This window comes from Lycorma delicatula, chromosome 8 (assembly GCF_047948215.1).
Source record: "Lycorma delicatula isolate Av1 chromosome 8, ASM4794821v1, whole genome shotgun sequence".
NCBI classification, from domain to species: domain Eukaryota; kingdom Metazoa; phylum Arthropoda; class Insecta; order Hemiptera; family Fulgoridae; genus Lycorma; species Lycorma delicatula.
In genome coordinates, this window is record NC_134462.1 from 32566906 (window position 1) to 32593525 (window position 26620).

A 26620-nucleotide genomic window follows, 5' to 3' on the forward strand; every position below is an offset into this window, starting at 1 on the left:
GGTGTTTTTCAGAGAATTACCAGATAATCTGTGTAGGTGTATCAGTGGGCAGTATTACAAAAGACAATTGTTAAACGGACCTGTTACCTTTTATAAAAGAGTTTCTTTTAGTCCCTTTCTGGATTCCTCCCATTATTATATTTTTTTCTACTATCTTAATTGGTAGGAATCTGTTACGCCAAACTTGTTACTATATATATATATATATGTAAATGATAATACATAAACAAATTTATTGAATTTTTAAAGTAATAAAACTGTGTTATATTTGAGAAATTATAATAGTTAAAACAAAACTGAAAAAACTAGTGTTTCAAAAGAAAAGTAAGGAAATGCAGTAAAGAAAAATCAAGAACAAAAACACTGTAAGAGTATAGCCTATTTTTAAATGTAAAATTAACAAGAGATTATGCCAGAAAGTAATACAGAAATAATGAAGTGAATGAACACTACATATTGTCAAAAAAATAAATTATTTAACTTTTATATTTAAATCTTATCGTGCCTTGAAATTAGATTTGAATATTTTTCACTATTGTATTTTAAGAACAATTTTTTAATAGAAGAAACTTGAATTACTTTGATAATCTTAAAAACAGTATTAAGAAAATAAAATTAACTTAACACATATTTGTATTGCAATTTGGTTACTTAAAGAAAAAAAAGCCTTCCTTTGATTTTTACTAGACTGATAGCCTGTACAGTATTGTACTTTACAAATTATACTAATCAATTGTAAGTTACTGTTAAGAAAAATTATTGTATGCTGGATGCCACTTTACTGCAGGGTATTATTTTCGTTTCTGTTGTAGCGTCATTGCCGTCTTAAATCATTTTTGTCTCTGTAGTAGATTGTTATATGTAGAGGTAAAAATTTTGATTTTCTTCATATGATATAAACTCCAGACTGCAGTTAAAATAGCAGATTGTCAAGTGGAAAATAATTAAAGATATGTCTGCTATTTATGTAAAATGAAAATGTATGTGTTTTAGGCAAAGAAAAATTCAACTTTGATATACTACTTAATTTTATTTTGATGATTTCTTAAAAATAATGTTTACTAGACATTATTGTTGGTTAATGCAGGAAATTTCTTCACTTTTTGTTAAAGAAAATAAGTCAAATACTTAAAAATTGCTGGCTGTTGATTTTTATTTAGTAAATTTAATGTTTCAATTGCATTACATAACTGACAGACTAAAACCAGATTGGACATTGAGCTGGGTAAGGACTGTAAAACTGAACCTTTGCTTTGGTTTTTAATTGTTAATTTAGTGGTTAAATCTGAAAAAGTAAATAGACCAGGAGCATTAGACATTGATTCCAGAAAAATTCATACCACTGTAATTTGGCAAGGTGATGTAACCTATGAATACTAATATTAATAAAAAAAAAGTAACACATCAGATTTTGGTAGGGGAAAAATTGAAAAAATGGCCTGTGTGATCAGCAAAAATTACTGTATCTCAGTTGTTATAAAATGCAGTGATTGCAAATATTACAATGCATACCACTAAAATGACCTATTCATGAAGAAAATGTTAATTTTGTTTATCCTTTTTCCTGTTTATCTTAACATGCAATCTCACTTAAAACAAAAAATCATCAATTTTCAATGATTAGAACCAGAAATATCAGTCACCACAACAGTGCCATGTATATATAATTAATACAGTCATTCAAAAATATTAATTGAAAGAAATTTCTGTGTAAGCAACAGAATTTTAAGTTATTCCCTTTAGTTTGAAATTCTTTATAGAAATTGATAATTTTCACAATGATAAAATTAAATGCCAGTGATTTGATTACCAATGAATAATGCACTCGCTGTAAATATTCCTTAGAACTGTTATGTAACGTGGAATACTGCTGTTTTTCAGTTGTGAGTGTGGTATGATTATATGCTGTCATTGCCTTTCATCTGTTGGTGTAACTGCAAATGTAAATTTGAGGTTTGTTTCAAATAAACACACCATATATTTATTTTATGTAATAAAACATGTTTGGGACTATTCCAACAAACAAGTTTTGGTACTTTGAAATTTGATGCTACAAACATGGTAAAGATCTAGCTAACTGACTTACGATTTTAACTTGAAGAAAATCTACTCTGGGTTAAGTATGAATTTCATACTTTTAATTCATTTTAAAATGAATTGCTCTTTGCAGTAAAGAATAGTTATTTATTAGACTATCTTCCAATACTGATGACAAAAATAAAAATCATCCTACAATTTCTTAGCAAGTTTTCATAAAAGAATAGTGGGACCCTTTAGTTGTTTGGCAAATTTCCAATTGATCGTCAGTTTCTGCTCACACTCGAATTAACAAATCTGTTATAGTTACAATTACTTCATTTATCCTTTCCTTTAATTGATGTATGTCATGTATTTTTCAATCTTTTGTGTAAAACTTTGTGAATTGTTATTTTCAAAATATCCAACTTGAGGGTTTGACCAGAGATGAATTAGTTAGAACTTCTGATTGCAGATGGTCTTAATTCATTCAACAGGTTCGTCTGATACTTGTGATGCACCAGCTGATTTTTCCTTGAGAACAGATCCAGTTTCTTCAAACTGTTTGAACCAACTCTGTATATTATTTTCATGTGATTGGTCTTTCCGTATTCAATTGAAATGCATGTTGAACTAAAATTATGCACTTTAATTCAGCCTGCCACAAAACACACTTTGCTTTTTCTTGAACAGTGAGCATAGTAACGAACTAAACACACCTCAGCAACAATACAAAAACTGCTGTGGTGGTTTGAATTGGTGTTACAAACTTTTGGGTTGGAGGTTACTAACATAGCTTCTCAAAATTTCCATACTGCCTTGATCTCTCTTTTTTCTGTTTAGCCTCTGGAACTATCGTAAGGTATTATTTCAGAGGATGATATGTGTAAATGTAAGTGAAGTGTATGTAGTCTTGTACAGTCTCAGGTCGACCATAACTGAGACTGAATTACTGCCTTGATCTGAATTACAGAATTCCCACCATTCTTTTATGATTTACCGAGTGACTGGTGCACATATTGAAATTTATTAGTTACGTAAAAAAACTTTTTGAGATGACAAATTTGATAAAAAGTATTTTTGTTTTCATTTAATCCATGTTCAAAACCCCATCATTCTTTTATAAAGACCCTGTATTTTGAAGAATTAAATTTTGTTTTCTCTGGTATAAATTATTGCAGATTTCTATAAATACCAATAAGTTCAAGCTTTTCCATCACAAAATTTGGCCTGATACTATTTTGGTGGTTGGTTACTGCTCTACAAAGGTGCATTGTAAAATTTTCTGCATATTTTAATTATTTTCACAGCATTATGATGAATGTAATCCTGCTAATAGGTTTTGCAGGATTCAAATCTGGTTCTCTTATATGTTTTTGAATATCAATTTCTATATTATGAGAGTGAATTCTACAGTAGCTTGGCTGTGATGATCATCATTTCTGTACTTTTATCTCAGTGTTGTAATGCAGTGTTACTCAACCCATGAGGCGTGCCCCTCTAGGAATGTGTGATAACACTAAATGGGGGCCGCAAGCATATCGAAAAGAAAATTTATTGAAAGGAAAGCAAAACAAAATATATTCTGACATAATAAATTATAAAATACTTATTTACACTGATAAGAACAGGATTGTATCAGTATTGCACAATGTATTTAATAATTAACTTACCAATACTAAATTAAAAACAAGTTTAATAATTATTAGTGACTCCCTTGGGCCTGTCTTGCAGAGAAAATTTTTGGAAGGAAGGTTTAATATTAGGAATAGACACAGTTCTTTTTGTATATTTAGCTGAGATCTATATTTTGTCTTCAAAGCAGCCATTGCAGAAAATCCAGTTTTGCAAAGGTAGGATGTTGAAAATGGCAATAGTATATGAAATGCTCTTGTTTTCAGTGCAGAAAACTAATTGTACACACCTGATGAAAATTCAGAGAGTGATTTATTACTAAATTGTATTTTGATTTTGTCACTTGCCATGAAATCTTTGAAGATTTCTTCTTTGGCAGTTGAGGGCCCTTTGGGAGTATTTTTAAATGGATCCCTAACCCACTGATAACTTGCTATCAAGTTGTCATCAGCAAGAAAGTACTTTTTAAAATTCTTTGCCAGCGTGGCTAAATGATTTTCAATGGTTACAAAAACAACTTTCACAAGTTGTTCTTCAGCCTTGTAAGTTTTAACACATTCATCCACATTGCAAAAATTTGTAGTTTTTTTGATTAAGACTTGTTCCACAATTCCAATTTTCTACAAAAAGCGTTAACTTTATATTACTTATATCAACATAATTGTATTTGCTCCTTGAAGTTGAAGATGCAAGGTATTTCATTTCTTGAATATGTCGACCAAGTAGCTCAATTCCATCACAAATAAACCATCTCGAAACTTCTCGGCCTCCAATTGGTTTTTCTCTTATAGATAAATGGCGATTTCATCTCTTAATTCATAAACACATTGTAAAAATGCCCCATGTGATAACTATTTTGCCTCGCAATAAAATAGTAATGCTGAATGTATTGCACCCAGCATATTTGGTGAAAGAAAGGATCGCTGAAGGGGTGACGTTCTGCTTGGACTTTCCATCTTTGTGTTAATGTTTTGTTTTATGGTTTGCAAAACTATGCTGTTTTTGTTTCTAATTGGTTACAGATTTGTTTGTTTTTCATTAGTTATGTTTTATGTTACATTATTTATTGTTGTGTTGTGTTAGTGTTTTTGTGTTGCGTTTTATGATTCATTGTGTGTCAGACTCCTTCTTATCATTTGGGTAGGTAGAGTTCAGTTCCTTCATTCTCAGGAAGTCATTCAGTCTTATTTGAAACTTGGCTAGATGTGTTTTATTTGGAGTTTATGTTAGTTAATAGTATACCGATGGGAATGTCACTTGTGGCATTTGCACTGGTGGCATCCTGGCTATGCCTTGACTGAAAGATGTCATTGCCTAGGTACTAAAGATGACCTCCGGTAAAGCCCATAAGGGCTAGGTACAGACGGGGGTAGCATGGCAACTGAAACTGTCACATGGGAGTTGTTTTTTACCTACGGGATCAGGATGTACTGCACCCATGTCTTTCTAAAGTGCAAAAAAGATTCTTGATTTTAGGGGTCTCATTTTTATATAATTTACTACGGTTACAACCGTCATTATCACAATATTCAGACCAGGACTCATTTCTTTGGAAGCCAGAGCTTCTCTGTGGATCATGCAATGTGTCCACATTGTGGAGATTTTTGTTTCACAATTGCTTTTATACTTTGGAATCTTCCAGATGTTCAGTGAGCACTATCGGTGCATATTTCGATGCAATTTTTCCACTCTATGTTTGCCTCATTTATAAAATCATTTAAGATAGCAAATAATTCGGGTGCTGTTGTTTTGAGTTCTATTGGTTTACAGAAAAGGAGTTCTACTGCTGACATACCATCACAAAATGAGACATAGGCAATGAAATGAGCATATTTATTGCTATCTGTTGCCTCATCAAGCATAATTGAAAGTAACTTCCTGAAAAATTGATGCTGTACATCTTCAGCTATGTCATCAATTCGACAGGCAACAGTATCATTTGAAAGAGATATGAACTGCAATTGTTTGGCAAAATTATCTCCAAACATAGTTTCTACAATCTCAATTGCAGCTGTTAGCTCTTCACCATTGGTGTGAGGGTTTTTACATTGGGTGTTTTACATAAAACTTTGTAAGAGGCAAATAAAGCTTTTTCATTCACAAAGTTTTTTTAAAAATGATGTTTTCATTTCATATGATTTTAATTTTAATTTGAAGAATACTTGAGGTTTGTTAATGTATTCGCTAAGAAGCGTTTCCACGTCTTTTTTAGGTTTCATGCTGTCTGCTGCCAAAATTTTTGAGCAAATGACATGCAGGGGATTTTCTTCTTCATTTACTTCAGTACTGGTAAAACCAAAATTTAAATGTTCTTGAGAATATTTTCATGATTTTATTTTCGGAACTATGCTCGTCTGTGGACTTGTTGATGCTTCACTACCATCTAATGCTTCCTTACGCCTACTTAAAAATTTATCCATAAAATTACAACATACACATTCACAATAGATTCAATAGCGATAAAAGGATCGACTCGACTGAGACTGGCTGGAATTGAATAAGGTGCAGCATTTATTCATGTTTGCACAGACGTTCCAGAATGTTCGAGACAAATCAGAACTTCTCACGAAGATGCAAGAATGTCCGATATGGTGGATGTAAGACAGAGAGCAATAGAGAGGCATCAATTCTGGTTTTGTCATGCAGCGGATTGGTATTGTCAAATATCAATAAATTTACTTATTCTTGGTAATTTGTAAGGTTTGCAATTAAGGTTGTAGTGTAGCTTTAGCGTCAAAATACTCAAAGTACATTGCTATTGTATGAGAGGGGGGTGTGATGAAAATTATGACTGAAGATTGGTTTGCAAATACTGAAAGGTTGAGAAACGCTGTTGTAAGGAAAGATTGGTTTGCAAGGTTTAGACTAATTATTGAATCTGTATTTAATGAGGGAGAAGTGCATATGATTATGTGCTCTTTTGTAAATCTTATTAAGTTTCTGATACTGACAAAACTATTTGATTTGAAAGCGATACAAAGTTAACTTTTCTAAAGGAAGAAACAGTATCTTTTGGATCTGCTTATCACAAAAATTCTTAATATTGTGGTATTTAAGGTTTGCCTTTCTATAAATCAAAATAATGAACAATAATTTTATCAAAAGGTTTTTTCAGTTCCATATTTTGAGATTTTAAGGGATCAGGGAGTTTTATATGAATGAAACCAATATCATTCACTTACAACTTGCATAATTAAATGCTTGTATGTGGTCAATAAACTTTGAATTAACTAATTTTATGGTATTAAGTGAATTTTTTAATGTTTTTTTTTTTTTATTTTACCTCATTATCTACATTTTGTTTTGCATATTTATGATTTACAGGTTTTTAAATACTTTGGATAGGAGGTATTTTGAAATAAGTAATCATTTATATTTTTGTTTATGGTTGATGATGAAAATCGTATTTAAACGATTCATACGTTTTGAGAACATTGAATTTGGTTTGGCATTTAAAAAGTTTATATTTTTAAATAAATAGTTAAAGTAGTTAATAATGTGAAACCTCTTTAAAATCACACCGAAACATACGGGTACCAGAACAGAAATTTGTAGCGTAACAGAAAGGTCTATATTGCCCTGCCTTAATACCTCTGTAACTATTTGTATCGGAGGCGTAAATGCGGTGTCATTTTATAACTTAAATGTGTCACTGGTGAGCGGGCTGCCAGGGAGGAGGTACAACGCAGATCGACCAAAACTGGTGCTCTCGCTCATTTCCATTCAGTGTAGCTCATGACTTAGACATGATTAAGTCGGTGATTCGTGTGTTTGTGTTTAGAGTTTATCGAGACAGTTCGATTTAAGTAATAATAAATGTATTTTGGACAATATTTATGTGTAAAAAATGTAAAAATTCTATATATTAGCCTCAGCCCGCGCAAAAGCCAGCCGGCCGGAAATATAAATTACAGATATCGTTGGAAAGGGGAGATTATGAGTAACGCACAGGTACCCCACTGTCAGGTGACGAGCGAGCGAGCTGTTTCGGAAGCGTCGCGAAGCTGACACGGTGCGCTCAGTGAACGACGCCGACGGCGCGAGCACTTCTACCGCTGCGTATTATGCCTTATGACATTACTTCTCGTATCACAGACCAATTTTGAACAAAATTGTCGTCGAATATTAGTCGAAATAAATATCATGTAGTGTCTGCTTTATGTTAAAATTAAATTTAGTACGAAGTCAATCTATCTTTTTTATTTCAATTCAATACACTAAAAGTTACTCGCTGCATACAGACCGACCAATTTATCTGTAGAGTTGGCCAAATGAAGGAACTTAAATTTTCCACTGGAAATTTTCAGTTTTGTTTAAAAAAATACGATATTGGCTCTTCCATTTAACTCTAAAGATTAGTTGGTTGGTCTGTAGCCCGGAGGAACTTCATCCAAGGTCTGTAACATTTCACGTTAAAGCAACGGTCGGGCGCCCCGACACAGCCTCGCCGATTTTTTTTTAATAACTGTACATGATTGTTTCCTATAATATCGGAAAGTCTATAGTTATTTAACAACAATTACATTAATATTAAGGAAAACCAGAATAAAATGCCGGGTTCAATCACGCTTACCGATTGTGTACGTGTCTACTTACATGCTAATTGCGCAATACCACTAAACTATATTTAGTGTTGTTAGCGTGGTTTACTTTGCTATGTTGCCATTCACTTGACTAAGTATATTTTTCTGGCGCTAATCTTTTCTTCTTAAAAAAAGATGTTCTACGTTTTTTAAAAATCAGTAACCTATTGCAACAAATGAATTTAAGGGTTGTTAAGGTGGCTAGATTGCTTGTAGTTTACACATTACGGCGAGTTAGTGATAGTTCTCGGTGGGAAAGAATTGTGCGAGTTGTTAGTGGGGTGTTATTTATTTTTGATTTTGATTGTGCTTATTTTTGAAGTTTTAAGTTTTGAAGAATTGATTTTCTTTTGTTGGGTATTATTCTGTTTATTGTTACTGTGCTGTAAATGAAAGTTTGATTTCATTGTTTTTCATGTGTGTGTATTTAGCTGCTCAATGAACACGAGTGGCTGTTAGTGAAAAACGTTTTCATTAATACATTAATAATTTAAAAAATTAAAAAATATGGGAAAAATCTCATTAGATGATAATTCTAGATCTAAAACTGCGACGATAAAAGTAGGCAAAAAGATTGCCAAAAATAAAGAACTGAAGATACATAATTTCAAGACGAAAAAGTTAAAGAATATGTCTAATTATTTTGCAGATCCGTTGATTATACCACGTGTAGAGGATGTAAGTAAAATATTTTTTTGTGATTTCGGTTGCTAGATTTTTTTATGACAATGCTTATATTGATGTTTTTTGTGAATTTATTTCATAACCTCGTAGATAACTGATTTCAGAAGTTGACAAAGTAAGCTTAAAAATTGATTTGTAATTAATGAAACGGCCTATCTAACATTTTCTAGTTAGTCGTACTATTACTTGTTTAATTTCTTTGTGACATTGTTTAAATTGGTTATCTTAAATGATTTACAATGTTATATTAGTCAGGTTTGATTTGTGTGTGTTCAGGCTGTAAGACCAAGCTTATTGACATTTTTCTTTGCTGTATCCGTAGTATTCTGGAATTTAATTATTTGTAGAATTATTAAATATATATATATATACATATGGTAGTATACCTAAGTGAAGTTTTTAATTATTAATGCATTATTTGGATAAAGAAAAATTAATAAAATTGTATTCTCAGTTTTCTTTCCTGAGAATACATAAATGTTTCAGGACTAAAAACGTCGTGAAACATTTTTCAGGACGTTTTTATGTCTTGAAGACTGATGGCTGTATGTTTTGGCCTAGTATATTACAGAAGAATATTTCCAGTTATTTAAAACATTAATTGTGATTTGTATTATTTTAAAAGAAACCATCACTTTGGTGTGAGGATTATGAATGAACAACATTAAGTTAGTCTTGCAACCTGGACAGCTTGTGCTGCTGAAGATATCACAAAAATTAATATACATTATCAAAATTTGTTTATATAATTGTGTACTATTGTGATTTTTTCACAGCTTGAATTATAATCATTTTGATGCTACAAAATTTCAACTTGATTTGGAAGTTGGACACCTTGTATTGTGATAGATTTATTATGTAATTAGTAAGTGCATATTAATCTCCCAGTATTAGGAAATGGATTTGGACCAGTACTTTTGCTTGCATGAGAAAATTTTAGTGCAAGAAGGGTAAAGCCTGGTTTTTTTTAGATTAGGTAGTCTTGCTCTACCTGTATTTTGAACTTCCAAAATGAATACTTTGGAAGTAGCTGAATAAAAATTAAATTAAGTAATTATGTGTTATAATTTGTTTTTTACTGATTGATTACTGTTGCTAATTCATTACAGTTTTCACATGTGGTGTAATGTTTGATACATGGCCTAATTGTAAAGGCATTTTAATTTTTGTAGATAGTATAGCAAAAAATGAAATTTTGAAAATAAATGCATACAATTAAACCATTCATTTAATTAAAATAAATAAACATATTTAATAAATTGCTATCAACTACAAATAGCTTTCCAATGATATTGTTTGAATTTTACTAAATCTAAATTTAATGCCCCTTTGTTGGATATTGTTATTTTTTATAGCATTTAAAAAAGATGGTTCTAATGGAAATAAAGAAAAAGCTTTATTAACTCATTTACTAAAATGATTTTGATAACAGTAATATTAATAATGAAAATAAGAGGTCATCTGTTTGTGAACACTTAATGTTTCTACTTTTTATCCAACCTTAATCATTTTCCTTTATAGTCCGCATTTTGATTTAGAAAAAGGTATACAGAAGTATATCTTTTATGTACATTTAATTTACATTGTATGTGGGTAAGTATTGCCATTTCAAAGAAATGGCAAATTAATAAATTAAATAATGGCAAAAATAATAAATTCATTATTGTAGTAAAGTTTGTTGTTTATTTTTATTTAAAACTTATATTTAATTAAACATTTGTATTGTTTAACCCATGCAGTGCTTATATAAATGAACACAAATGTTTAGCTAAAATAGTGAAATAGGTTGCTTTATGAAATATTATTGTAGCAAAATTCTTAATGAGGGATAGCATGTATGCAGTCAAATATATTACACAACTCTGAAATCGCTGATTAAATTTCCTTGTACGGAGTGCTTGATAATGCTTTACTTAATGTGGTTTTATTTCAGTTTTTTTTTTCATTACAAAATAAGCTTTTAGGCTGTCAGATTGTAATGTTTTTGTATTATCAATTTTTATAATTAATTGCCATGAATATTTATATGTGTAAGGTTTTTAGTCTTACTGTTCATTCAACTAGTTTGGCCACATTCATGACCAGTTAAAAGTTTTTATTTATGATTACTGTGATATATATTTTGATCAATGATTAAATAAATATGCAAAACATTCTAGATGTATTCAAAACCCTGTGTAATTACCACTTCGCTGATCTTTTCTTTTGACACTGATTCCTTTTTTTGAATATTTGTTTTTATTGTTTTTGCTTATTGAAAGTGTGTTTGGTACTTACGTATTAACGCCACCGCAGCTACAGCTTTATTTAAAAACAAAGTAGTCTATCGAATTTTGGTGGATTAACATTAATTGCATTTCGGTGGTATAGCATTAAGGTTATATTATTAATAAGTTTTATATATTATGCATATTTAATGTTAAGAGGTTAGCGAGCATAGGTTATATTTAGTTAGGTTATTTTGATATACGTACGATTTGTCAGTGCATGAAATCAACATAACCTAAACAGCACCTGTAGCTGCAGTGGCGTTAATACGTAAGTACCGTGTGTTTTTGTTTTTGTTGGTTATATTAATTAAAGATCCTTTGTTCTAATTTCCAAGAAAATAATATTTGTTGTCATGCATTAATTATTATAATATTATTTTTATGTATATTTGCATATCATTTAAAGTAAAATAATTTTTTTTTTCTTTTTACAGAATATTAGCATTAACCTAATTTGTTATAGAGTATAAATTCATTAACTAAATATTAAATTTTCACCAAGACTAATGGTAGATATTACTTGTTAAGTTTTGAATTGTGAATTGATGTGCAGTAGTTCTAATTGGATTGTCTGAAGTAGTGTTGGCATTGCTGACAGTACAGAGGAGAGGTTAATGTACTGTGACTGTCGACAATAGAGCAAGAAGCCTTTCCCATCATGCACGTCAAGCTTCCTATAATTTGAAATTATATAAAAATTATATATAAATTTGATGAGCTTCCTATAATTTGAAATTAAATATTTAATTGTGCATCAACATGGTTAAAAGCAGATGTAATGCAGTAGTTTAATTTTTTTACCCTTAATTTGTAATTCTTTTTTTTTATTATAAATTACACCTTTTTATAGACTTTGTTTTGATAGATGATCTTTTGTGAGATGCTTCCACCAAGCAGAGGAATATTATGACTCCATTAATCACTTCATTATGAACAAATTTCTTTCTTTTTATAAGGTCCATTTCAGATGGCCCAGAGTATATTTTAGAAACATTTTTAAATAATTTGAATTTTTTAATATAATTAGTTATTATTTACTTATAAAAATCTTATCAGAATACCACGTTTTTCCAAAAAAAGTTAAGTTTTTTATTTTAGAAAATTTAAATAAAAAAAACTCATGTTATAATAGTTAAGGTAGAGGAAGGTAGTTTTTGACTACCTTCATCATAAGTAATTATTTTTTGCCACACAAATATTAAAAAATAATTAATTTCTTGTGTATTTTATCTATTAATTCTGTAAATTCTAAAAATACATTAAAAAAAAGCAAGTGGTAGAGAAATAATGTTTCTAAATCTTAAATGTTTTTATTAGATCATAGTTTTCTGGTAGATTACAAAAAAATAACAATAGAAAGTGCTCTTCTCTGCAAGGATTCATAAATATGAGCTAAAATTTTTGTAAAATAACAAATTATTGGGAAAATTTATAAGTTTAAATAGAAGGTCATAACATATTTTGCTGAACACAACAGTTTTTGAGATATTTGCTACAAAAAAAATCTTCCCAATCCTCAATAGATTATTCATTTACACAGACGCCAGACAAAACTACTCATATAATACAAAAAAGTCAATAACTCTTAATTTTTTATCATATTCAGTATCATTTAGATTACGTTGGAAGAATAGTTTTTGTGGTAGAATATTTGTTCAGTTACTTCATTTTTGTGCAGTTTAATGTTGAATCTTTAGAAAGTTTTTGAAGCTTTTATTTGCTTTCTTTAAAAAGATAAGGTTTTATCTATTAATTGTTTAATTTATTTGTTATTTATTTTTTGATTTTAGTATTTGGAAGAAAACAAAGATAAAATACATGTAGATGTGGATGAAATGGTTGATGATTTAAGAAAATTATATAGAGAATATGGTAGAAAGAAAAGAGGTCCTTTTAAATCTGTTGTTGAAAAAGGTACTTATTTTTATCATAGCATTTTTTTTTTGTGTTTAGAGACGTTTTTCCTAAATTTAGTAATTAGATAACATTCTATCTTACTATTTGGGGTTACTAATTAGAATTTTTGTTATTGCATGCTGTATATCCTTGCTTAGGCTCAGCTGGAAAGAATTGGTTTTTTAAGCAGCTTTATAAAGCTAAACTTCTATTTGAAATAGTAATTGCAGTATGAAATTATTTGATAAGTTGGCAGCACTTAATATCGTGTCACAATAATGGCCAGTATCATGTTTTTCCTTTAAAAATTATGAATGTTTTCAGACATTTTTTCAAAATGTTTGTGAAGTTTGACAAAAGTATACTAGCGGAAGGAAGATTTTTTGAATAATGTACACAAAACTTCTAGACATAGTTTTTGTACAATAAAAATATTACTGGAACTTTTTATGAAGTTACCTTGTGTAACTTCACTGTCATAGCTGTAACTTATCACTATTATAGCATGACCATTTTAAAATTGTATCTGCACTTGATCAGCTCAGTGCTGCGGTCAGCATCAATCTGTAGTAACCAGCTTAACTTCACATGTGGGAAAATGTGAAACTGACATCTTATGATTGTAGATGAAGTAATCTACGTATTATTTTTCTCATATCAAAGTATTTAATAGTTTTTTTGGGGTATGAATGTATGGTTTTCTCATATTTGCAGGCTTGTCTTTATTTATGTCTTAACCATTGAAAAATAAATATAAAGACAATGAAATAGATTATAAAATAACAAAAGAAATATTATAATAAATTTAATGATAACTAAATATTCTGTAAATAAAGGAAGCAAAATTAAATCCTGATATCCGTCTGTACTTGTAAATATATAACTGTTGAGCTAACTTATGATTTAGAAGTCTTAGTTCACATTTATTTCGCTTATAATGTTAACTTGATCTTGTGAACACATATCATGAAGAATATTTCATGAAACACATTAAAAAAATTTTTCAGGTATATGATGAACTGAAACCTAGGTATGTGGATGACAGTTAAAATAAAATAAATGTAGCTTTTCAAATGTAGAAGTCATATGTCTTTTTTAATTAATAACTCAAATCTCAGATACTTGTAAAGTTACATATTATGATTTAACCCTTTCACCGTCAAGCATTTTGGGCTGGGGTATGCTAAAAATGTCAGGTGTTTTAAGTGTGGTATGTAATGTGGTATTTCAAAACAATAAATCATGCATTATTCAGTCAAAAAAATATGAATAAATTTACACTTAACAAAAACATCTTGCAGAATATGATTATCACCAGAAATTATAACATTTTACCCTGTTTTTATTTATCGTACATTTTAGTTTTGGATGGTCAAATTTACTAAAATGTTTATTTTTCCATATTCTATAAAGTCACTAACAGTTACAAAAAAGCACTAATGAATGCAAATATTTACATGAATTTCTGGATAAAATAAGATAAAAATTATGAAAAGTGGATCACTATTTACAAAATTATGGCTTCCAGAAGCCTGATAACAAAGCCTACATATTAGTTTTATGAAATATTTTCTTAACATTTATGTTTAGGAAAACACTCCCCATGAAATCCTTCACTGCACACCATGTAAAATGTGACGGTTCTTGATCTTCTCTTTCTTCTGATGTGCTTACTCAGCATCTTGCTTCTTTCGTTTTCACTTTCATCCATTATATTATTGATTGCCTCATTGTCTGATTCACTCTCCATTTCACTCTCATTGTCAAAATATTCACAAATATCGCGATTGGTTAGGTTTCTCTACTAGTTCCTGGTGTTGCAAACATTTTACGCAATGAAAAACCAAAACTCAAAGAAACAAAGTGAAAAATATAACAAAGAAATGTATGGAGAAACAATACAAAATTATATTATAACCCAAAATAAGAATTATCTGTGAAATAAATGTACTTGTACAACATTTGCCGAACTTTGGAAAAGTGATATTCCATATTTCCATTTAATTTTTTAATATTGGAACGAAGTCTATGTCTACATATACATTGATGTATATGCTTTCAGAAAATAACCACTTTGTGTCCCTTTATAGCAACACCATTGAGTGGTGAATTTTGTAAACTATAGATTCTTAGAGTACCGACGGATCGTTATGTTGACACATTTAGCAGTACCCAGAGGTAACGTTACCTCTGGGTAATTTAATCATAATATATTATGATTAAATTAATGAATGTATAAAATTTGAAAAAAGTAATTGGAGCAATGATTTAAATTACAATTATTAATTTAATAATCAGTCATTTCAAAATTTATCAAGAATCACTTTATTAGTAAATGATTTGTGAGGTTAGTAACAGATTATGCAAGTAGCAGAATAATTAAGGTGAACAACTTAATGTATATTACATTTGTGCCATATATGGGTATAGGTGACATACAGCTTGTTATTGCTTTTGGATGGGTGGGTACATTGTACAATGCTCGATTTTAGTTTCTTCAGTTTTCCATTTTTATAGTCTATTTGTTTTTATAATTTTATCACTACTATGTATTTCTGTTATATTGACTGGTCTCTTAGTTTTGTATATGAATTAGAATCATAATTTTATAAGAGGAATTTTTTATAACTATTCTCTTAAAAAATATTCTATTAATGAAAGCTTCTGCCATACAATTTTATCATTCATTTAAACAAATATTTTTACGTAGATTATTTCAAGATTCAGTTATTATTCTTTCAGATACAATTAAAATAAAATACTATATTTTTTTTGCTCATAACTGAAAAAAATACGACATTAATGACTACTATTTGAATTTGTGTGATCTAAGGCTGTTAAAAATGAAAAGCTACCATGGTTTTTGCGATAGAGCATTAGAAGTTCCATCTTATGCCATTTTTTTGTTGAGATTATGGTAATCTGGAAAAAGATTATAACATTTTACAAGATTACAAGAAAAAATATACCAGATTTTTACATTTATTACTAACTTCTCATTGCTTAGATGTATGGAATAAATTTATTTAGGTTGTGGAATAAGTAAATGGTAAAATTTTGTAGGGAAAGTACTAATCAAACGTGCCTGAGAGAGCATGTTTTTCATCTATTATTCTAAAAAAAAATTTAAAACATTTAAACATTTTTAATGTATTACTTATTGAAAAAATTGTGACTGATGAAGTGATAGTGCGCTGATAAAATACGTTTGACATAGGAGAAAGCAGAAAATCAGGAAGTAAAATTAATATTATTAAGTATTCTGTTTGCTTTTTTATGTGTATGATTCATGAAGGTTTAGTTAATTAAAAAAAAAAAAAAATGATTATTATTACTCAGACTAAGTGTTTGTTTCTATGAATTTTGATATATTGTAATATATTTAAATGTATCATCTGTTTTTCAGCATTTGCTACTGTTCTCAAAAGGCATGGACAGAATAATATTGGTTCTAACTTGTCAGATGATACAGAGGGTGAGGATGAAGATTTTGAAGAAGATGAAGATGAGGAAGAAGATGAAGATATTTCTGGTTTAGAAGATGAGGATGATGATGATGAAGAAGAAGAAGAAGAAGAAGAGGAAGAAGATGATGAAGAAATGTATGAAGATATACCGGAGGTGAGGATGCTTTGCTTTTACAGACTTAGACTGGATGTGTAAAAACATATCAGTTTAATTTGTTATAATATCTGTTGGATGAGATATGTGTTGATTTAAGACTAGAGCTAAAAGGACAGTTTTAGTGGTGTGCTTAACTATAAATTGATTACCTATCTTTTTGCTTGACAACACCATTGAAAAGATGGGGTGACTCCTGAACAGAAAGCCTTCTGTGTTTTGCAGTTCTAAATATGAATCTATAGTTACAGGTCAATGTGCACTCTTTTATTCTATGACATAAACTCTTGTGAAATTTGAATTATGTTGTTTCTTTTTTTAAATTAAAATAAAGAAAACATCTTCCATTCAGTGATCTAGTACTGTTTGATCAATAAATCTCTGATAGTTATATATGCCAGGAAAAGGTTTTTATTATTTAAATTACGTAATATCAATGATTCATTAAATTCTGTTGAAAAAATAAAAAAAATAATTTGTATTAGCTGTGAATATAAATTAACATTTGGGAATACTGTTATTTAATGTTTCATGAAAATAGATTAAGTGTCGTAAGTAATTAGAAATAAATTACTATTTTTAAATGTAATGTATATTTATAAAATATAAAATAAAATAAATATAAATATATATTATAAAATTTTGTGTCAATTGGCCAGTTTTATTTATTGAAAATTTATGAAATTACCATTATTTTTATAACAAAATAATTTTAAATTTTATACTAATAAAAATATTTTTATTTTATTTGTTTTTTTAGCGACCGAATCGAGTTAAACGTCCTATGGGTGTAAATATGTTTGAAAATGAAAAGGTCACACAGAGGTACGTGTGCATCCATTATCAATACTTTTTTATACATATACTTTTTTTTAATATTTTATTATTTTATTGAATAATATATTAATTAATTATGATTGAAATCATCAGAGTCAATTAAAAGTAAGAATACTTACCTACTTAGCACTTTTGAAGATTTCACTTAATCTGCATTACATTAGCAGTTTAAAGTTACAAATTACACATCTATTACATCAGCTTATTATGATTTGTTATCATTTAAAATTAAAACCTCCTTTTTATACCATGGTTTGACAATAAGTGACAATTCTTATTAAAATATATGATTATGATAGCAGTTCTACCAATTTATATAATGAACTGTCGTATTCTCTATATTTATTCATGAGTTTATATTTAATAAATTTACTGATATAACATTTTTCAGTTTGATTTCCTTATTATTATTTTCTGTTATTTTTAAATTATTGCATTTTTCTATAATTGTTTGTATATTCTTTATAAGGTGATCAGTTACATTTGAAAAAACTTATTATTTTGTGTGTATATCCATAAACTATAAACTGTCACCTTTTATTATGTTTGTTTTATATTTCTGACCTTTTGTGTTATGGTATTTGCAATTTTATTTATTATGTTTTTATGTTGTTCCTGTATGTTATGCCTATTTATTTTGTTGTTAGCAGTTCATGTGATGATGTCATCATTAAAAGAATTGTTTATTAAATATTTATTAGAATTCCAAATTATTCTCTTCTCTATTTCAGTAAATTTTATTATTGTTAAAATTAAAAAAAAAAATATTATGTTTATGATTAAATTTGTTTTTCTTATTGTTTCTTACCAATAGATTATTAATTTGTCTGTTACGAGATATAAGTATTTTCTGTTCTAATTCTTTAATTTTAACTTGAATATTATCATATCATGAATATATTTAACTGTATTTCTCATCAGATTTAATATTTCTAATTGGGTTGAGTACTTGTATAAATTATTTTGTATGGTATGCGTTTTTACTTCCTTGTACAAAGTAAAGGAAGTATTGTGAAAAATTTCGGTTTTCAGATTTCAGTGGAAATATCCATTTTGGAGTCATTCCAATTAAAGTATTCCAAAAACATAAGCTAGTTGCTTGATCAATTAAAAAAAATTGAAACTTACCCACTTGTTTCCTACATGTTTCAGGATCCTAAAACTATTTTTTTAAAGTTTTTTATTTAAGTAGTTTACTTGTGGTGGCCATTTTTGTTACAGAACGCATGCCTATTTTTGTGATTGTAAGGGTTTACAGAAAAAATCATTACTAAAAAACTACTGGTCCTGGAAGAACGAAACAAAAAGCAATTTAATCGTATTTTCTGAACGTAAAAAGATTGGTGCAGTGGTTTATTTACCTATCTTTCTTTTTTCTATGAGAAAATTACCAATAAAGTTGAACATGAAAAAAGGTGAAATTTCAGTTTGGTAATTTTTGCAAAAGGCAGGGATGATGGGATACACATATTTTTTTATATGCAGGTATATGTTAGTAGTTTTACCATAAGTAATATTAATGGTTGATATACTTACCCATAAACTTTTATTAAAAAACGTAAACTTTTATCACTTAAACAAACTTTTTTTATTAAAATTTTATGATTGGGATTTAAAAACCTGAAAAAAAGATGTCAGATGAATTGGTGGAATTTAGAGAAGCTTGAGGAAGAGGAGGTAAAGAAGATTTTTGAGGAGGACATTGCAAGAGGTCTGAGTAAAAAAGATAAGATAGAAAATGTAGAAGAAGAATGGGAGAATGTTAAAAAGAAAATTCTTAAATCAGCAGAAGCAAACTTAGGCGGAACAAAGAGAACTGATAGAAAACCTTGGGTTTTAGACGATATATTGCAGCTGACGGATGAACGTAGAAAATATAAGAATGCTAGTCATGAAGAAAGTAAAAGGAACTATCAACAATTAAGAAATACTATAAACAGGAAGTGCAAACTAGAAGAAGAGTGGATTAAAGAAAAGTGTTCAGAAGTGGAAAGAGAAATTAACATTGGTAAAATAGATGGAGCATGTAGGAAAGTTAAGGAACATTTTGGTGTATATAAATAAAAATCCAATAATGTGTTAAACAAAGATGGTACACCAATTTATAATACAAAAGGTAAAGTTGATAGGTGGGTTGAATATATTGAAGAGTTACATGGAGGAAATGAATTAGAAAATGGTGTTATAGAGGAAAAAGAGGAAGTTGAAGAGGATGAAATGGCAATTTAAGAGAGCATTAAAAGATTTGAATGACAGAAAGGCTCCTGGAATAGACAGAATACCTGTAGAATTACTGTGCAGTGCAGGTGAGGAAGCGATTGATAGACTATACAAACTGGTGTGTAATATTTATGAAAACGGGGAAGTTCTGTCAGACTTCAAAAAAGTGTTATAGTCATGATACCAAAGAAAGCAGGAGCAGATAAATGTGATGAATATAGAACAATTAGTTTAACTAGTCGTGCATCAAAAATCTAGAATTCTAAACAGAAGAGTTGAGAGGAGAGTGGAAGAAGTGTTAGGAGAAGACTAATTTGGTTTCAGGAAAAGTACAGGGGCAAGAGAAGCAATTTTAGGCCTCAAATTAATAGTAGAAGGAAGATTAAACAAAAACAAACCATACTTGGCATTTATAGACCTAGAAAAGGCATTCGATAACGTAGACTGGAATAAAATGTATAGCATTTTAAAAAAATTAGGGTTCAAATACAGAGATAGAAGAACAGTTGCTAACATTTACAGGAACCAAACAGTAACAGTAATAATTGAGGAACAGAAGAAAGAAGCCATAATAAGAAAGGGAATCCGACAAGGATGTTCCCTATCCTCGTTACTTTTTAATCTTTACATGGAACTAGCAGTTAATGATGTTAAAGAACAACTTAGATTCGGAGTAACAGTACAAGGTGAAAAGATAAAGATGATACGATTTGCTGATGATATAGTAATTCTAGCTGAGAGTAAAAAGGATTTAGAAGAAACAATGAATGGCATGGATGAAGTCCTACACAAGAACTACTGCATGAAAATAAACAAGAACAAAACGAATTAATGAAATGTAGTAGAAATAACAAAGATGGACTACTGAATGTGAAAATAGGAGGAGAAAAGATTATGGAGGTGGAAGAATTTCGTTATTTGGGAAGAATTACTAAAGATGGACAGGAGCGATATAAAATGCCAAGTAGCACGGGCGTAACGAGCCTTCAGTCAGAAATATAATTTGTTTACATCAAAAATTAATTTAAATGTCAGGAAAAGATTTTTGAAAGTATATGTTTGAAGTGTCGCTTTATATGGAAGTGAAACTTGGACAATCGGAGTATCTGAGAAGAAAAGATTAGAAGCTTTTGAAATGTGGTGCTATAGGAGAATGTTAAAAATCAGATGGGTGGATAAAGTGAGAAATGAAGAGGTGTTGCGGCAAATAGATGAAGAAAGAAGCATTTGGAAAAATATAGCTAAAAGAAGAGATAGACTTATAGGCCACATATTAAGGCATCCTGGAATAGTCGCTTTAATATTGGAGGGACAGGTAGAAGGAAAAAAATTGTGTAGGCAGGTCACGTTTGCAATATGTAAAACAAATTGTTAGAGATGTAGAATGTATACCGAAATGAAACGACTAGCACTAGATAGGGAATCTTGGAGAGCTGCATCAAACCAGTCAAATGACTGAAGAAAAAAAAAACTTTTATAAATTTTTGAAAACTAATTTTTAATTAAAAATTCAAATTTTGGTTTCAAATAACTCTGATGGGACTGGTGATAAAAATCTCATATTGGCAAAACTTGCAATGGTTTTGTAGATGTTGATGGCAAATAAAAAAGTTTTATTGTGTATTTTACTAATAAAAAAGTTATAACCTCTCAAAAATCATGAAAAATCTGTTATAAGCGATACCATTTTGACTCTAAGTAAATACTCCAAGAGGGAGAGGGTTTCTTGTTTTCTTTGTATGTTACATTTTTTTATATATTTTTTATATTTAGCCCCTATGTTGTTGAAGTTGATGTTTTCAATATTTTTAAAATAGTTTTTTTTTAATTATTAATGATAACTTAACCAGTACCAGCAAACTAATACAATTTTGATTCAAAAATGCTTGTAAAACATATCCAAACTGAAATTTCAATGAGTAGCCTACATCTTTTTTCAAGAATTCATTTTTAATTTTATATTGGTATATTTTTGTAAACATTATCAAAGAAAAAATAAATTTTAGTAAAATTTTAATTATTGTTCAATGAAATAGCCTGTTTTTGCAGCAGTGAAAATTTATTATTTAGTGTTGTTAACCAACAACTGTGGCATCTCTTCTGAAAATTCTCTTGAAGTTGTGTGAGAACGACCTATCACTATAGTTAGTTAAAGTGATGTCAACTTTCTCAGGACTTTACAGGTTGGTACCCACACTTTGTCTTGTTGAGACTTTTGAAGTGATATATGTGGTCCCAGCTGGGTGGAAAAAATGAACCTGCATATTGTCATTTTCAAGGCTAATATCTACCACTTCTCCTATCCACCACTGATCATTATACACAAGCAATAGAGTCTTTTTCCTTAAGTGAAAGTAGTTCAGTACTTGACAGGATGGTCTTCATAGCCCTTGGAGTCTGAAGTAAAGCAATATGTGACAATGTTTTCTGACAAGGAACATACTTGTGGAAGCTTTTGGTACCAACAACTCTTTCACAGCAGTTAAAATGTTTTTTTTAGAGTTTCTGAAATCTTAGCTATCTCATCTGATGTTATAAAAAAGTACTTTATATTTTTCAGCTTGTGATTACAAAAAGATTACATTTCATTAACATTTAGTTTCTGACTCTTTAATGGTCTTTGCAGACTTACCTTTGCCACCTCTCATTTTGTTGTTCCTCCCACACCATTACAGATGCTTTTCCCATGGGATGATCCAAAAAAATGCCATTTGGCTTCAAGGTTGAAGTTGTTTTTGTGACTGCACAAATTAGCGAAATTCTTCTTTTTTTATACTGACATGAAGCACTGTCAGTAAAATAGATGAGTTTTTTAATGTTTTGATGTACACTGTTGCACTGATGTGATTTGGTACACACATTCATCATACAGTTATCCTTGTCACAAACAAAGATGTCTATTAAGTCCTTATAATCAACATTAAATTTGGGACCATCAATTATGAGTTTGATGTATTGGTGGTGGGGACAGACAAACTGATGAGTCCCAGATGCACCAGCCAAGATACACCATTTTGGACAGAATACAAAGAACTTTGATCTTCCAATTTTCTCCTTAGGGTTTTCACTTCTAAAGGAGACATACAATTTATTTAAGTTTATCAGAACAAGGTGCTTTTGGTTATATACTTTGACACCATCAACACGCGTGTTAACACAGTCGTTTTTAGCAGGACACAACCTACTATTATTGTCATCTTCATAAAATAATACAACTTTTTTAATTGTGTAGTTACCAATTCCTGTTTTTTGTCTTACCTAACTTTGGTAGAATACCTTGCTCTTTAACTAGTTCTCTAGTAAGTCTATCCAAATGCTCAGACACATTGAACAGAGATATTATTTTAGATCTGCTCCAAGATTGGGGAAGTAAACTGATAATTTTAACCTTATCTTTTCTAGAAGCAAGAACACATTTTCTTTTAGTTTTAAAATAAGATCATATTCATGTGAAGAAGATTGAGGAGGATTTTCATTATCAGAAACTTTTGAGTCAAAATACAATTCAAGTTGCCTTTTTATTTTTCAGATTCCTTATTTATTTTAAATTTTAATGCTAATGGCCTTTGATCCATGCTTAATTTTTTCAATTTAGATGGAGGTGATACACCCAAAATGCTACAAGGAGCATCCAATTGTTCAATATTGTGATGTGGGGCGGGCAATGTATTGCTCTTGTTCTTTGCATTCATATAGTTTTTGTTCTGCTAAGAAAAAGTACTTTTGAAACAGTTAACACAAAGAGACTTTCCAGGAACTAAATTTAAATTTGGAAAAATGTGTTTTTTAAGAGCTTGCTCTAATGTTATTTGTCGTAACTTTTTCTTAACTGTTTTTTTTATGAGTTCTCAAAGGGTCACAACAGAACTATCCATATAGGTGACTGAATTTTGACAGAAATGTTTTTTCATGATATTTACAAACACCAGTGACATCTGAATTAACATGTAAAAAAATAAGTTGTTGGTTTTCATCACTAAATTCACAAATTTTAATGAGTTCTTTTGGCACTGTTTCATGACACTACTTGTTCATATAAATTCCTATGGAATATTGTTCTTCCATTGTTTTATGTGCAATTACTTTAAAATGTAAAAATTTAACTGATTTTAAAATTCACAAATATATTATTTAGTATTTAATAAACACTTCCAAACACAGAATGAAATAGACACTCAGTAAAGATGTGAACAGGTCACTGATTAATGTTAGACTTACTAGTTTGTAACTGTAAAGCTAAATGATGCAACAAGCATAAATGAACATGTTGTAACATAAATTTTCCTGAAGACTGGTAATAACTTCAAGCATCTGTTATAACATGAACACTGCAGTTGAATGGTTCAAACAAGTCTATTTCAACTGTGGTAATAAGTATAAAAATATTAAAGTGCCAAGAAGACACGAAACCCCCATGGGGTACTTATTGAGTGAGTCAAAATGGTATCGCTTTTAGCAGGTTTTCATGATTTTGGGAGATTATAACATTGTTATTAGTACGGTATACAAGAAAATTTTTTATTTGCCATAAACATCTACAAAAACACTGTAAGTTGTGTAAATTTTAGATTTTTATCACCATCAGAATTTAAAAAAATTAGTTTTAAAAATTCTTAAAAATTTAGAGGTAAGTATTTCACCATTGATATTATTTATGATAAAACTACTAACGTATACCTACATATAAAAAAATAATTCAAACTGTGTATACCATGCCTGTATGCATGCTTGCCTCTTGAAAAAAATTACCAAAAGTGAAATTTCACTGTTTTTCATGTTCAACTTTATTGGTAATTTTCTCATAGAAAAAAGAAAGATAGGCAAATAAACCACTGAATCAGTCTTTTGTCTAGAGAAAATATGAATAAATTGCTTTTAGTTTCATCCTTTTTGGACCAATAGGTTTTTAGTTATTTTTTCCATAAACCCTTTCAATCACAAAAATAGGTGTACGCTCTGTAACAAAAATGGCCACTACAGGTAATCTGTTTAAAAAAATAATAAAAATAGTTTTAAGGTCCTGAGACATGAAGGAAACAAGTGGGTAAGTTTCAATTTTTTTTGAATTGGTCAAGCAACCTTTGGATCACTTCAGATAGATTGACCCTTTGACTAGTTTCAGTATGATGTCTGTACATACATATGTATTCACGTATCTCGCACAATTAAAAAATGATTTGCCATATGATGTTCCAATTTTGAATTTTGGACTGTTTTAACATCTAGTTGTGTATACCTCCCTTTGTGATTGCAATCGACTGAACCAAAAGTGTTCAAAAAAGCCCAAAATCCAAATTTTTGGGATTTGGACTTTTTCTTAACTGCAGTAAGAAGCCCTCATTGAGAGCTTTTCAACAATATATCTTAAGTGGCACTTATTTTCATTGTTTTCAAAGTTATAGCGAAATAAAATTTTAATAAATGAAATATTTGGATTTTATTAGGGAAGGCACATTGGTTCAAATCGGACTTCATCTCCTTTTTTTTAAAGTTTATTTTTGTATTTTAAATATATTGATTTAATGGTTATTAACTCATGATTGTAATAAAACTTTTACAGTAAATAATAATAAAAAAAATCAGAAGTTATTGGTGAATAAAATTTTATGTACTTTTAAAAATGTTTATATGTAATTTAATAGGCATTGTTATGTATGTTTATATGTAATAGATTTGATGAAACATTTTATTATTTAATATTAATTGAAAATTATAATTTAGAATTGTATTATTTTTGGATTTTCTAGTTTAATTTAAAATTAACTGAGTGAATGAAAAATAGAGCTTCACCAGAACAACATATATTCCGGATAATATTCTCTCTAAGTCGTAGTTGATCATTATTTCGTTTATTTGTTTTTTGTTACCTATCATTTAATTGCTTTTTTGTTTGATATAATTTTTCTGATCTTAATTTGTGTACATGTTCTCTAGTTTTCAAATTTCTCTTTTTGTATTCATCATTCTCTCTTAATATTTTTTATTCTTTTCTTGGTCTTAATGTTTCTTCCTCTTTATATTTATCATCTCTTAATCTTTTTATTCTTTCTTTGGTTTACCATTTTTTCCTCTATATTTATCATCTTTTCTTAATATTTCTATTCTTTCTTTGGTTTTAACATTTTCTTCCTCTATATATATTTATCATCTTCTCTTAATCTTTTTTCTTTCTTTGATTTTAACATTTTTCTCCCTTTGTATTTATCATCTCTTAATCTTTTTATTCTTTCTTTGGCTTTAACATTTTCTTTCTCTTTTTATTCATCTCTTGTTTTTTTTCAGATTTACTTTTTCATTTTATCTTTCTTTTTCCTGTATAATTGTATCTTTTTCATTTTTGATTATTCACCAAATAATCCAATAATAAAAACTGAATATTTTATTCCGTAAGGTCGAAATTAACATTTGTAACCAGTATACAAGAGCACACTAAACGGTATAGTTTAATTATTAACTTTTATTTATATGACACCAGAAAACTAAAACTTTTGTTAATCGGCAACTCAATGAAAATATGAATAATATTGATCTAGTAATATGAGTAATGAAGGGACTTTTACTCTATCCTAATATGTCCTGCAAGATTTTGTTGAATTAATAATTGTATAAATATTTGATGTTAATAAAAACTAATATTTCAGCAATTGTGTAACTGTTCACTTTATTAAAGAATTAGAGGGTCATCTCCCACTTTCAGTTGAAATAAGTTTAAATGAAATGCAGAAAAAAATGTGTATGTAATTTAATAGGCGTACAAGGAAGTTAGGGGTAATTAATGACTATGTTAATAATTAAGGATATTAATGTTATTGAGGATGATACTCTTTGGATGTGGTGTCCAAGTCAGATTTTTTATTT

General features: G+C 29.2%; 1 protein-coding gene across 1 annotated transcript in view; it reads left to right on the forward strand.

The window, feature by feature from the left end:
• Positions 1 to 8250: 8250 nt before the first annotated feature.
• smid (nuclear valosin-containing protein-like smid) overlaps positions 8251 to 26620 on the forward strand; it is a 52315-nt gene continuing 33945 nt past the window's right edge. The window contains exons 1-4 of the mRNA XM_075373798.1: positions 8251 to 8912; positions 12979 to 13102; positions 16491 to 16705; positions 17466 to 17530. Of these exons, the coding sequence (XP_075229913.1) occupies positions 8742 to 8912; positions 12979 to 13102; positions 16491 to 16705; positions 17466 to 17530 (575 nt within the window). The 5' untranslated portion in view covers positions 8251 to 8741. The remainder of the gene's footprint in view (positions 8913 to 12978; positions 13103 to 16490; positions 16706 to 17465; positions 17531 to 26620) is intronic.